The sequence below is a fragment of the Phlebotomus papatasi genome, chromosome 3, assembly GCF_024763615.1.
Source record: "Phlebotomus papatasi isolate M1 chromosome 3, Ppap_2.1, whole genome shotgun sequence".
Taxonomy (NCBI): Eukaryota; Metazoa; Arthropoda; class Insecta; order Diptera; family Psychodidae; genus Phlebotomus; species Phlebotomus papatasi.
The window spans coordinates 49,578,923-49,592,885 of record NC_077224.1 but is presented as its reverse complement, the minus strand read 5'-3'; the positions used below and the strand labels follow the sequence as shown (position 1 = coordinate 49,592,885).

The 13,963-nt window shown below is 34.1% G+C and overlaps 1 protein-coding gene across 3 annotated transcripts in view; it reads right to left on the bottom strand.

Annotated features, from left to right (window-relative positions):
* LOC129808086 (5'-3' exonuclease PLD3-like) overlaps positions 1 to 9,205 on the bottom strand; it is a 28,301-nt gene extending 19,096 nt beyond the window's left edge. The window contains exon 1 of one of the 3 annotated variants that reach the window (XM_055857781.1): positions 8,636 to 9,205. In XM_055857781.1, coding sequence (XP_055713756.1) covers positions 8,636 to 8,980 — 345 coding nt within the window. In that variant the 5' untranslated portion in view covers positions 8,981 to 9,205. Of the gene's footprint in view, positions 1 to 3,015; positions 3,280 to 8,635 lie in introns of those variants that run through there. The other 2 variants (XM_055857783.1, XM_055857784.1) reach the window with 2 other exon arrangements.
* Between the last annotated feature and the right edge of the window lie 4,758 nt (positions 9,206 to 13,963).

The following is a 13,963-nucleotide window of genomic DNA, read 5'->3' as shown; positions in this document are numbered from 1 at the left end:
AGTAGCCGGAAGTCCCTGGCCTCGGGTATAGATGGCACTTGTAGGTTGGGACCAGTGACTTTTCCAAAGTACCAACATAAAAAAAGATTAAGTTTCAAGTTTGGTGGCAATGCACTGCTTAGTTTTTTGACAGCTGTTGAAAATGCTCAGAAAAAAAAAATTGAACGTGGCAGAAATAGGCCATAGTTACGTGATCCAGTACCTGTTTCTTTTTAAAGGTCTTAAGATACCCAATATTTAAGCCGACCTGGATTCTAGTTTAGGGAAGTCTGGTACTTCAATTTCCATTGTAAAATTTTGGGTAGCAGAGTGTAAGCTGGTCGAAAGAGCTTGAATGATGGTCAACATACTGGTCGCCCTAAAGAGGCGTCCTCACCGGAAAATGTGACAAAAATCCAAAAAATGATATTGAGTGATCGGCGATTGAAAGTGCATGAACCTGCTGACATGTCAGGCCTTTCAAAAAGTGATGTACATTGCATAGAAAATTTGAGCATGAAAAGCTTTTAAGCTTTCAAATCAAGGAATTGAAGTTCGAACTACATCCCCACGCCCCTTACTCTGCAGATTTGGCCCCATCGGACTATTTCCTGAAGGGGAATTCTGTAACGCTCTGGCAATGCCATATATGACAAATTGGGTTCGAATCTTAGGAGAGCATTTTCGAAAATGCGATTCTGTAGTCGTGACATTTGCCGTGACAATGAATGTTGTTAAACAAATCAACCAAGACGTACTGTATTTGCATAATATCACTAAGTAAAGGCATTTCATTAAAAAAAAACAGTGAATTGCATTTTCGAACTCATATGATATGACAAAAAAACTCGATTGGCATTGTCAGGTTTCGAACTCATGCGTGACAATATCACGAAAATTACAGAATACTCCTACTGGAAGGAACCTACTATCATGGATATTGTATCCAGCATCGCTGGGAAAAGTGTGTCGACCTACAAGGAGACTATGTTGAGAAACAAAAAATTTAAGTTCAAAATATTTGTTGTTTTCCTTCTGAGGCCGTACTGCCCTCGTAATTTTTTTTAAACAAAAATATAGAACTTTAATGCTTTTCTATATTATCAAAACATTGGTTTTATATTGTCTTTTTTTTTAAATTAATTTCCTTTTTCTGCATGTCAAAACTGTTCATGGAATATTTTTTTTCACCCTTTAACGACGAGACACTTTACGGACAGAAAATCAACAATAAAATAATATAATAATAAGCCTTACTTCTAACCTTGGAAAGTCCAACCGAGTCTGATTCGGTGTATTTTGTGCCTCTATGAACAATAGGGACAAAAATAACCCAAAAATTTAAGTAATTTTTCTGACAATACCAATGAATAATATTTTTCGCTTTAATGAAAAAGGGACAGATAATCCTAACCGGCTTATGTAGGTGAGATTCTTAACGTGAGCTAACTCGGAGTGCATGCAAATTCGATTTGGAGCTGAAGTTGGGAGACGCCATTCAGTTATCTTGAATCAAATTCGTGAAGTTATACAAATTTTGTATTTAAACCAAAAAATCAAGGATTTGGATGAACTGACAGAAAAGTGTTATATGGGTGAAATGTAGACCAGAATGTTCTCTATAATTTTGCCGTAGAACTTGAACTCATCGATTACTCAGAAGCCAAGATAAGCGAGGTTTTTTGTTTCTTAACTCGTTTTTTCATCCAGAGTGCCCCAAGTAGTCATTTGTTGAACTTCAACTATATCAAAGAATTGTTGTATTAGGTGAGATTCTTAACAATCTCACCTACTATAATCCTAACAAAATTTCATGTCGTCCGATCGACCTCAAATTTGGCCAAAATGTGTTTCGCCACTTCCTGATTCCGAATATATATGTGGCTAAGTTACGTTCCCGGCCGGCCGGCCGGGAACGTAAAATAGCCACATATATATTCGTGATCAGGAAGTGGCGAAACACATTTTGGCCAAGTTTGAGGTCGATCGGACGACATGAAATTTTGTTAGGATTATAGTAGGTGAGATTGTTAAGAATCTCACCTAATAATACGTATGAGTATTGTAGTTTATATTGCCAAAAGGGTTTTGCTTAAAAAAAAAATTGGAAGTGTAAAAAATAAATAAAATCAATTATGAATTTGGGAATTTAAAAATTGGCTATTTTTGAGCTTAAATATTTGCCACATAGCAAATAGCTAGAGCTTTGCAAAAAATATTCTAGATTCCTTTAACTTTCTACTTTACAATTATGTACAGACATAAAAAAAATAACTTTAGTCAGGAAAAATTATTTTCTTAATGGGACACCGGTGTTTCAATCGTCTTTAAAGGGTTAAACCCGTTAACTCTTTCGCGTCCATAGGGTAATGTCATGACTCGGGGAAAAAAGTTTTTTTTGGGTATTTACATTAATTGAAATCTATCTGTTCGTGCACGACATCATAATAGAAGGATGTAAGATTCTTGGCTCATTTTCTCAAGACTCCAGTTAGATTTCAATTAATGTAAATAGCCAAAAAGAAACTTTTTTCCCCGGGTCATATATGACCCTATGGACGCGAAAGAGTTAAGTATCTTTATATTTAGATCTTCTCTTACAATATTTAGGGGAAGGTGGAGCAACTTTGAATTAGGCACTTTTTAAATAGAACTTTTTGTCCTATTTTTATAAGGAACTGAGCCTTATTATAATGGAATTAAGCTTCACAATTCGTTATCAAATAATAATGATTTCATCTTTACATTTTTTTAGAGTGCATTTTTCAAAGTATAACAAATTTGTTGCAGGCTATAATTAAGAAACATTATACTCTTCCTCAACCACTAAGGCAATAATACTGTTTTTACTTAATACCTATTTTTGTATCACCAAATATTTACTAAAAAGTGTTCCTCTCTTTTAATTACTCATCAAAAATCACTCGACTGTGGAGAATAAATATTTGTGTGACATTCGCAAAGTTTTACACCCCTTTTAGAACTTTTCTTTCCATTCACGATGTAATCAATCAATATTATGCACATTAACTATACCTTCTTTTATTAGTTTCATTGTTGTCTATCTACACAAGTGTTGGATTTTGCACACACACAACAATAGAAAAACAAAATCACCGGGAAGTCTTATCACTTACGTTCACCTTTTGTACAAGAGGTTATCACCTCTGTTTGCCTCGCACAATTGCAGATTAATTGAAAAATTCACGCTTAATATCTAGCTATGTATTATTTTGTGGCAGAGAGATTAGTCGCGAAAGAGGCGGCAAAGTAAGTGCATCATGGTGCACGTTTACCAACAAACTGGCCACGAAGGGGAGACTTTTTGCAATCCTTCCTCATATATTTATTCACAAAAGTGCTCTACATTTTGCATCAGCGTGAAAATCGATATAGAGAAATTTATTTAACCCCCATCACGTTTTGGCGGCAAGTGGCGTAGGGGGCAGGGCTTTGGGGCATAGGGTGAAATTGGGGGAAAATTATCTTGGAAAAGCAATTTTCCATGCAAAAGAAGTCAGTGGCAGGTGAAATCACGTGCAAGGCTCAAGTTACCTAAATTACTTGGCCACACGTGAAAGTATGAGAACCCGGACATGGAGGGTGGGTAGATAATTGCGCTTTGGTGTAATATTTTCAGGGCTTCTCCAGGTGTTAAGATTGCGAGGGAATAGAGGGGCTAGAAAGGTGTGAATGAACAGTGCGACAGTGAGAAAGCAAAATGTGAGAATAAACATGAATATTCTTTTCCATGTTCAATGTATCGTGCATAACGTTTTTTTTAATTTATTTATAGAATGAGAGTTAAATGACGAATAGGATTTTCCACTATTTTTTCTTTAGTAAAAGATTGAAGGGAACAGGAAATACTCGAAGTATAAAAAAAATTTAAGTACTTCGGTAATGTCATTTAATTTAAGCTCTAAACTCATTGAACTCATTGAAACGAAATATAAGCCGACTCTAATTTAGTTTGAATAAATACAGGTTTTATTAAAATCAACTCGAGGGCTAAATTACAATTCACATTAAATTTGAGAGTTTTCAGAACTTATGGCCATTCTAGAACTCGTTTCCACGATGAAAAAAATATTAAAGTGTCTCGAACAGCCCCGCTCTCCCCTACTCGTTGGTGTAAATTATTGTTCAGGAATTGTAAATTTGTTTAGCTATGGCCTATTAAAATACAAATTATGAGTTGCATAAGGGAATAGGGTAGTTTCAATTTTTGCATTCTGCTGTAAAAAATATATTTTGATACAATTAAAATAATTTGATTCGATCAAATTTGAGGCAAACTGGGTTTTCCAAAGGCAAACCCAGTTTGCCTTTGGAATCTTTGTCTTCGGTAATTTTTGTTTTTTGGAAACTTTGTCTTTGGAAATCTTGTCTTTCATACATTTTGCACAAGTATCGGGAATTTTGCATAAGTATAATTTTATAACTTCCAAAAAATTTACCTTTTCTCAGAAAATTTTTCTTTGCCCCAAAGGACGAAACTAAAAACTTCAAAACAACACCGTAGTAATTTCATTATTTTATTTAATAAAATAAACTTGTGTAACTATGAAAAACAAGCTTTCCAAAGACAAAGTTGCGAAAAAACAAAGATTACCGAAGACAAAAATTCCAAAAACAAACTGGGAAAAACAAAAGTGTAAAAAATAAAATGGAAAAAACACAGATTTCGCAAACCGGGCATTGCTGGTAGATGATTAACCTCTTAAATAAACACAATTTCACACATGTGGGCCTGCTAGGGGAAGGTTTTGCACCTTCGTAATGTTGCAGCTTCGTAAAAATTGATTTTTTTTCCAAGTTACTAAATGAATATCATCCATGGACATATCATCTAAAAGCTAGTCCTACATCTCACATTTCCTGACAAACTTGGAAGCCTATGCCTTTTTTCCTGGGTTCGAAAGGCAAAAATAAAAAATGGGCCTAAAATCGTAATTCTGATGTGTAATATTTTATGCATTTTCGCACACTGCAAGTGTCTTTTCGAAAAAGCAACAATTCTAAGTTATAGAGGGTTTAGGGTAAAGTGATATAATTTGGAATTAGTGTTACAAGTTGGACAATTCGTCGGTACAAGTTGAACATGGCTTTTTTCTTGATAAATACAGTACAAAATTGTTTTTAAGCACAAGGAACCAAATTTTAAAACTAAGTCATTATAAATATACAAATAAAAATGAAGTACTAAATTTATCAAGACAAAAAGCCCTGTCCAAATTGTACCACTGTCCAACTTGTACCACTTCACCCTATTAGGGTTAATATTTACCGTGAAAATCTTTTGCTTGAAGGGGGTCGTTTTTGTGGGTGGAGGAAAATTCATAAAAATTACCACCCTTCAAGCTCAGGAAAATTGAATTTTGCAGCTTCGTAAAAACATCTTTCAAAATTACTGACCGCCGAATTTGAGAATTCCTCACTGTTTTGGGTCACACTGTGCACGCCGCTCCGGATATTTGACTCATCAGAGATTCCACTGAATAAATCCACAAGAAAATTTTGGGATATTAAACAATTTTCACTAAAATCTCGAAGGAAAACGCGCACTTCCCCATCAAAATGAGACTTCATCAGATGTTTTTTATTTCACTTCTGTCAAATTAAACATTAAGCCTGAATCTGCTTATAGTAGGTGTGATTCTTTCATTGCCCATGCGGTGCGTTTTGAGAATTTTTCATCCAATTTGCTTTGTTTTCAAGATTTTTCACATTTTACTTTAAATTAATCACTAGTAATTCTAAGAATCACTTATGTTCAAAAAATGTTCTGTAAGACAGTTTCGAGACGTTAGAGAAAAACAAGGATTACAATAGGTGTGATTACTACTTTCTAATTTGTGCAGTGATGAAACTAGACTGTTTATGGTAGATGTGATTCTTTAATTGCCACTTCGATGTATTTTGAGTATTTCTCATTCAATTTTTCTTGCTTTAAAGTAGAACTTTACACTTTTAAAGTGGAACTGGTCATTTTGAAATCAGTTACGTGCGAAATATGTTCTGTAAGACCCATTGGAAGTGTTAGAGAAAATCTGAGGATTATATTAGGTGTGATTATGAGAGAATCATACCTAACCAAGCTCTTAACTGACTGTCAGAATGCAGGAAAAAAATGGTTTTCCGAGTGGCAAAAAACATGTGTTAGAAAAATAGCGTAAAATTGATTTTTAATGCATGATATCTCCTACAAATGGTGAAAACAAGTAGATGAAAGTTCCATCTAAGTAGTAATGCCCAAATTTTTGTGTCCGGTGTAATGTTTTCGGGGAAAATGAGTCCTACAGAGGTGGGAAAAAGTGGTACGAAGCTGAGTTAACCAGGGCACCTTCGTAAGAAATACCGCTACATTTTCACTTTCCTGTAGAGGAAAATCCAAAGACTTCCAGGAATTTTGTGAGGCAGAATTATGAACCCAATAAGTAAGAGATTTATTTGATATAGTGATATGATAGATTCGGTGTGTTTGGCATTCAGTAAAAAATCTTAAATCTTGGACTCCTTTTTTAATACGAACCTTCAAAATCTTCCCCTAATTGTATTATTTTCAAAATATTGGGAGGTTATGTAGGATGATGTTATTCCAATGGAAAATGAATATGTTTTTAGGTGTGATTCCTTCTAATCACACCTATTTAGCACTTTACTGTTCTCAAGTCCTTCTGCATTGTTAACTTTTCTTTGTGTTGGTTCCTGGCTTGGCTGCTTTCCCTAGTCTTCTCCGTGTTCTAAAACAATGAAATAGTCGTGACAGAAACCAACACAAAGAAAAGTCGATTATGTAGAAGGACTTGAGAACAGTAAAGTGATTCAACATTATCGATTTTCTTTTCATTATCGATCGAACATGTTTATGTTATTACCATTATAAATGAAAATGTTATTTTTTTTATACTTTACTGTTCTCAAGTAGGGGAGAATGGGGCAAAATTTGTCAAAACGAAAATTTTAATATTCACTATTTCCTAAAATAAATGAGACTGAGGCTTGAAATTTTTATTATAGATAGCCTTCATGAACCTTCTTAAACTTACAAAGTTTCAAAGGATTCGATGAAGGATTATGTAAAATAAAAAATAATGAAATTTTGAGCTTTATTTTTGGAATATTTGACTTACAGAAAATATCAATACTGATTAGTTCAATTTAAGCGCATTTATCGTTAAGATAGAGAAAAATTATCTTCGACAAAGTTGTAGAGGAATAAATTTCCTATGAAATTATGTCTATATTTGATATTTTTAACGTTTGCGAGAGTAAAAAGTCACAAATTATCCGAAGACTGACAAAATTTGCCCTAGAAATTTTGAGAATCTCCAAGAAAACGGCTTTTAGAATATGATTCGAAAATCACATTTCTTTCGAGATAGAGGAAAGTAGTCTTCTGCAATGTTGTAGAGCAGTAAATTTCCTATAAGAATATACTCATTATAAAACGTTTAAGTTTTCTCAGAGCTCGTGAAAGAATTAAACATGCGTTTTGACAAGTTTTGCCCCAGTCTCCCCTACTTCTGCATTATCGACTTTTGTTTGTGTAGGTTCCTATCTCGACTGTTTTCCTCAATCTTCGTCGTGTTCCAAAGTCACCAAACAGTCGTGACAGAGATCAACACTAAGAAAATCGATTAAGTATAAGCAATTGAGAACAGTCATGTGCTAAAAGACATGTCCATTTTTCATTGAAATATCACCATGAATCAGCTTAAATCTGTTGAAAACCAACAAACACCAAAAGCATGGCACAATTAAGAAAAGCATTGCAAAATGCTGCATCGAACTTATGACTTTAGGCGATACGATGTATATTTAATTTCATTATCCCTATATAAAATATCTGGAGAAATCCATATTAAAATCGTATATTTTTCACGTTATAAATTTATAATGTGTTCATTACAGGGTTATGTTCTTATAACTTCATTAAAAATTTATTTTGTATATTACCTTCATTAATTTACCTAAATCCTATAGAGAAAATTTTGTCTGAATATATTGCATTATTCATAGAATTTTGAAACAGAATAATAATACGGCATTTTGTACGCTATATCAAGAAGCTATGGAAAATTGTATTATGCATCTTGTAAATGGAAGAGTCTAAAAACTTTTGCAATCTTTATTCAAAACTCCTCTGAATTCTTCAACAAGAAAGTATTCTTTAGGTATTTTTCATGTTCCCCCCAAGTCTGTGGAATTTTATGGATAACACATCTCCCTCGCAAATGAAAAGGAAAACTTTCCACCTAAAATATCTACCAACAGCAGCAAACATTAATCAATAGTGTGTTCGTGATAGCGAAATGATAGCCAAATGTCCATCATTCAATTTCTCACGCATAACGACCTCAAAAATATAATAAAGCGTATAGTTTGATTTCTCAGGTGTGATTTATTGATTGGGAATGAATTGCCGATCAATAGGTTGAAGAAGTATGTGAAAAAGATGTGATACAATCCTTAATTGGTTTGGCTAAATGACCTATGGCAGAAAGGTCCTGCCTCAATTTTATGGCCTCAATCACGCGAATAGTGTCTGCGAGATGACGAATTGTGAGGGTGGTTTTGGCAAGGTCAATTGTTCCCTGAACTGCCCGAAAATCTCAATGTCAGCCGAATATTAAAAAGAAGGATTTCTTACACTGAGTCGGTGTCTGTAGTTGGAGAAGATACTTTTGCGGTTCTTGGCGAGGGCTGTGCTGGGTTCAGAGGAAGATTTTGGGGATAGCAGCACAACACTTTGCTCCTGGTCGAGGCCAGAACTCGTAGATGGGGCCTCAGGAGGTGGTCGAGCAAAGGATGTGGCAGCATTGAAGTTGTTGTATTGGAAGTTGGATGAATTGTCGCCATAGCTGACGTTGTTATTCACCTGGATGAGAATACTGGATGTCTGGCAGGCAATCTGGAAGAGTCCTGCCTGAAGATCATGTTGACCCCTACCACCCTCACCACGATTGATATGAATGTAATCCCAGAGATTCGGCATTTTTCTGTCTCACAGATATTCCCCATCACAAGAACTTGCCAATTTCAAGCACATTTTCCTCTGAAACACTCAAAGAATCCACCTCAAGGGACTTGAACAGAAAATCACTTTGTTCTTCACCGAAGGAAAGGACACAACTAACTTGGACTTTCTACGAGCATGACGCGCGAGTAATTGATTGTAATGGATTGATAAGGGCCCAATTTGATAGAGAACAAATAAATAAGACGACTGCGCAGATCGACAATGAGGTTCTATACTCCTGAACACCTAAGTGTGAGATGGCCACTTCGTGCTGTGCGTGAATGAGTTTGTGAGTCACAACTTATGACTTCACTTTACCACCCACTGATGGAAAGGTCCTCATAACGACGACGTTTCAAACATTAGAATACTTGGAATCGCCAATGAGTTGGGGTTCTCACAAAAAAACATCCCCATTAAACACCCTACCTCCTCGCTCGTGGCAAATGTGAATTTATTCTGGCGCGTTTTTGTTTCAGCCGGAAGGCACATGCAGTAAAGGAGCCACGAGCTATTAGCAGAAAAGTGACCAAATACCAAATACTCGAAAAGACAATTTATGTAGCAATTATTGAATAAATATTTTTTTGGGAAATATTATACAAGAAAAGAAAACTTTAAGGAAATTTCTTTTTCTGTCCAAATTAGATTGAAAATACGGTCTGAGAATCAAGGTTTCTGCCGTTTACTTGGGGAGACAGGTTGTGAAGTCGGTCGGCAGCCGCATTTTTGAAATTGATGAAGGAAATAAATATTATCATTATTATTATTATAGTTGCTAATGCTATCTACCCCTACAGCATGCTTTTAAGATCAAAAGAATTTCATGCGATAAAAATTCACATCCCTTTCGCATTCAAATCTAAATTGAATTTTTCTTTACGATAACGTGATTGTTCAGACACATTCAAGTCCAGCATACTGCCCATAGAAATGCATATTATAACGAAATCTAAGAACTGCATCATTTGTCGCAAAAAGGAAAAGAAATTCATAATGCTTCAATTACACTTAAGTTAGGAAAGTTTCATGAAATCAAAATTCACATCCCTTTTTTTCTCAAATTTATCCTGCTGCTGCCTATCCTACTTTTTCACATTTTTGAATTGAATTTATATTTGAGTTTAGAAGAGTAGGATTGATAATTTACAATATGTTTGAACAAGGAAAGGGATAAAAATTTTGATTTCATAAAATTTTCCGCAACACCGAGAGGGGGTCATATTCCGAATGCTAAAATCGATTTCCGAAAATTCAATGACAAATATCTATTTTCAATTTCGATCGAGACCTGTCGAACGATGGATCGATTTTTTCTCTCGCTGTACCCCGATTCAAGCTATAAATGGCGATAAGTTGACAGGATTATACCTTCGTTATTTACGGCTCCGGCACACCTTTTAAATCAGGAAAATTTCATAAAGTCAAAATTCACATCCCTTTCTTTCTTAAAAGCTTTGCATATACCTGTGATTTGTATGTTGTTAGACAGATATCTTACTCTTTCGAACTCTTTTTCTTCTTTTGAACATCACGCCAAATTAAATTTAGTTCAGTCCAGTTTTGAGACCGAAGGAGTGGGATAGACTTATTCAAATCTTTTGAGAAAGAAAGGGACGCGAATTTTGATTTTATGAAATTATACCGAACTAAAAGGTGTGCCGGAGACACAAGCAGCTGGCAAGTTGACCTTTTTATATGGAGCTATTTGAAGCCAGTTTTCCAAATTGATCTCGGACTCAGCTCACAGTGCTCCGAGGAAAAAATGTATTTAAATAAAAATTTAGTATATTTATCCCTCCATACGGAAAGGTATCTTATAATACAAAAAAACTTCTCACTTTTTAGATGTTTGGCGTAACGGTAGCGAGTGCAAAAAGAATCCCATATAAATTTAAGTGGGAATATGAGAAAGTTTCTTCAAATTTCAGGAAACTTTCCAGGGGCTAGCGGAGACATTATTAACCGATTTCAATGAAGTTTTAATATATTATTTCTGAGGTCTAGGCCTTTCTAACAATAGCATCCCTTCCCACTCCATTTTATTGTACCTCGACCTTTACTATATCGAAATTGACTGGACTCTATCTTGACTTTTTACAAAAGAGATGGACTATCAATTATTATAACACGATAAAATTGTTTCTAATTTAGTTTCAACTAATTCGAGTATTTACTACTCATTTCGAATTATTACGGCTCTAACACACCTTTCAAATCAGGAAAATTTCATGAAGTGGAAATTCGAATCTCTTTCTCACATTCTTTAAATATGACTATCTCTTTCTTTCGCTCTCCAAATTTGATTGAGCTAAATTGAATTTGTTGTGATAAGTAAAAGAAGAAGAAGAGTGCGAAAGGGATTCGAATTTCGACTTTATGATTTTTTTTTATCTAAGGTGTGCCGAAGCCATTAATTTTTAATTTTTTTTTTACAAATTTGGTTTGTTCTTGTGTACTTTTGGACTTTTGACTATGACTAATGGTGCTGTTCCAATGAAAAATAAAATGAGCAGCCTTTTTCCTAAATATTTATTTTAGTACACGAATGTTCTCAAGTGATAATGCATAAAAAAGCGATTCTGGCAGGTTCTATTATTATTAAACTGTTTCTATTTTTTTTTCTTAGGAATATATCCGTATTTCCAGAAATGCTTATGAATGAAACTATTATATGTGTTTCTACAATCACCTGCCCCGCGATTTCGAATCGATTCAAACTCCTATTGCATCGATAGATTAAGAAATGAATTGTGTTATTTTCATACTATTGGAAGACGATGTATGATAGTGCTTTTCCAATGAAAAATTAACACGTTTTTTAGCACTTTACTGTTCTCAAAACCTTTTGAATTATCGACTTTTCTTTGTATTGGTTCCTGGCTTGGCTGCTTTCCCCAGTCCTCGTCGTGTTCTAAAATCATGAAATAGTTGTGACAGAATGACAGAAATCAACATCCATTATGCCGAAAAGCACTTTACTGTTCTTAAATGCTTCTGCATTATCGACTTTTCTTTGTGCAGATTCCTGTTTCGACTGTTTTGCTCAGTCCTCAACGTGTTCCAACCACCTAACAGTCGTGACAGAAATTAACACGAAAAGTCGATTATGTAGAAGCACTTGAGAACAGTTGTGTACTAAAAGATGGATTGTGTAAACTGCTCTCTCTTAGAGTTTGAGCGGTTAAAACACGTTCAAGAGAAAGTTTTCCCTTTTCATTGGAATAGCACAACCCCCCGGCAAGTTGTTTTTTTTATATGGAGCCGAATAGCACCATTAATGATTTCTAACTTCAATTAAATGAATTTTTATGGGCCAAGTTCGGCTTTTCATTTTAGTTTACAAAACACAGAAAAGATCCTTTTGGATGCTTTGTAGTGGCAATTAATGTGATTCATTTAAAAATTTGAATATGTGTCTATAGTGTGTTATCGATACCAAATAAATAGATTTTTTTAAATGTAAATTGAAGAACTTAAAAAATTTAATTTAAAATTAAAAAAAAATGTTTTTTTTTTGAAAATAACTTAATTTCTTAATTTAACCTTTACGGTTTTGCCCAGTAAAACCTATTTTTAAATGTCTCATAAAGCTTCCCAGAAAAATCATTGTAGCAGTAACTTCGCTTGCATTATCTCTTCATTTAATACGCAGATTAAACGTTGAAATGATATTTTATAAATGTCCTTGACTTCATTATAAGTTCCCCTATGTTTCTTTGTTTGGTTTTTTAGTTCTCTTCTTCAGATTTCCATGGAAAAGACTTGACTCTCTAAACACAGAAAATAAATTTTGATGTAAGCTGAGAGCCCATTAATTTTAAAATCCAGACATAATTACCCAATAATTATGACGAAGGATGGTTGGTTTGTTTGTTTTTATTGATTATTTACGTCATTTTTTGGAGAATAAGAGAAATCCAGTGGATTTCCTCAAAAAACCACCTTTCGTGCGATTATTTTGGAAACAGGCGCAAGGATTTCCATCACATTGGCACGTGACGGCTTCTTACGAGGCGTTATGTTATTGACCCTATTAACTATAGTGAAACTCATAATTTTGGGGATGAAAAGAAAACTTTTATATTTTTTCTGCCACGGCACGAGGCTAATGACTACTTAATTAAAATTTATTCCGGTTCGTTTGACTGTGACTCATTGAGATTATTAAATTTTAATTATTAACCAAGAAATCTTCAAAAAACGCAATGGAAATTTTTTGGTAGTTGTGTCATAATTTTTTGTGGAAAAATCTATATTAAGGGGATAATATTACCAACCCTAAAGAAAATCTATTATTTACAATAGAGAAGAAAACTAGGGTGGAAATACTTTGTAAGTATTGCAGCGTGATGACTCTTTATCCCAATTTATGGACGGATATTGAGGTCAAGTGTAATGATAATAAGCCTTTATGTTCTAAGCAGTAACATAAATATCACATAATTTACCCTAAATCATAATTCATTAAATAATTGAAGAGCATTTAGTGATGATTTTCTTTCTGTCAACATAGTTTTTATTGCATTAACGTCAATATTAATAAATGAGTTAGTATAATTAATTGGTAAAAAATATATGAAAATGTTTAACATAAAGTTTTTCGCATAATTTTGTGAATCCGATTTTTTTTTAAATGTTTAATAACTTTTCTTCTTGATTTCCAAACTGTTAATAGAGGAAACATTTGGAATTGTGGTTAGGAATTCTAATTGTTCAGCATGTGATCTTGTCATAGGCCAAAATGTAAACTTTGTTATATTCGATTACTCGATAAGCAAAGCGAATGAACAGTGAAAGTTATCATTTGAGAACTATTATTATTAAGAATAAGGCGTAAGTTTTCAAATAAACAACTTAACCTGGCCGGTTGCCAAATGGCAACCGGCCATTTGTTTCGATTTCCAAGTTAGTTGCTATAGGGGAAACTGGGATAGATCCGCACAATTGAAGAAGATG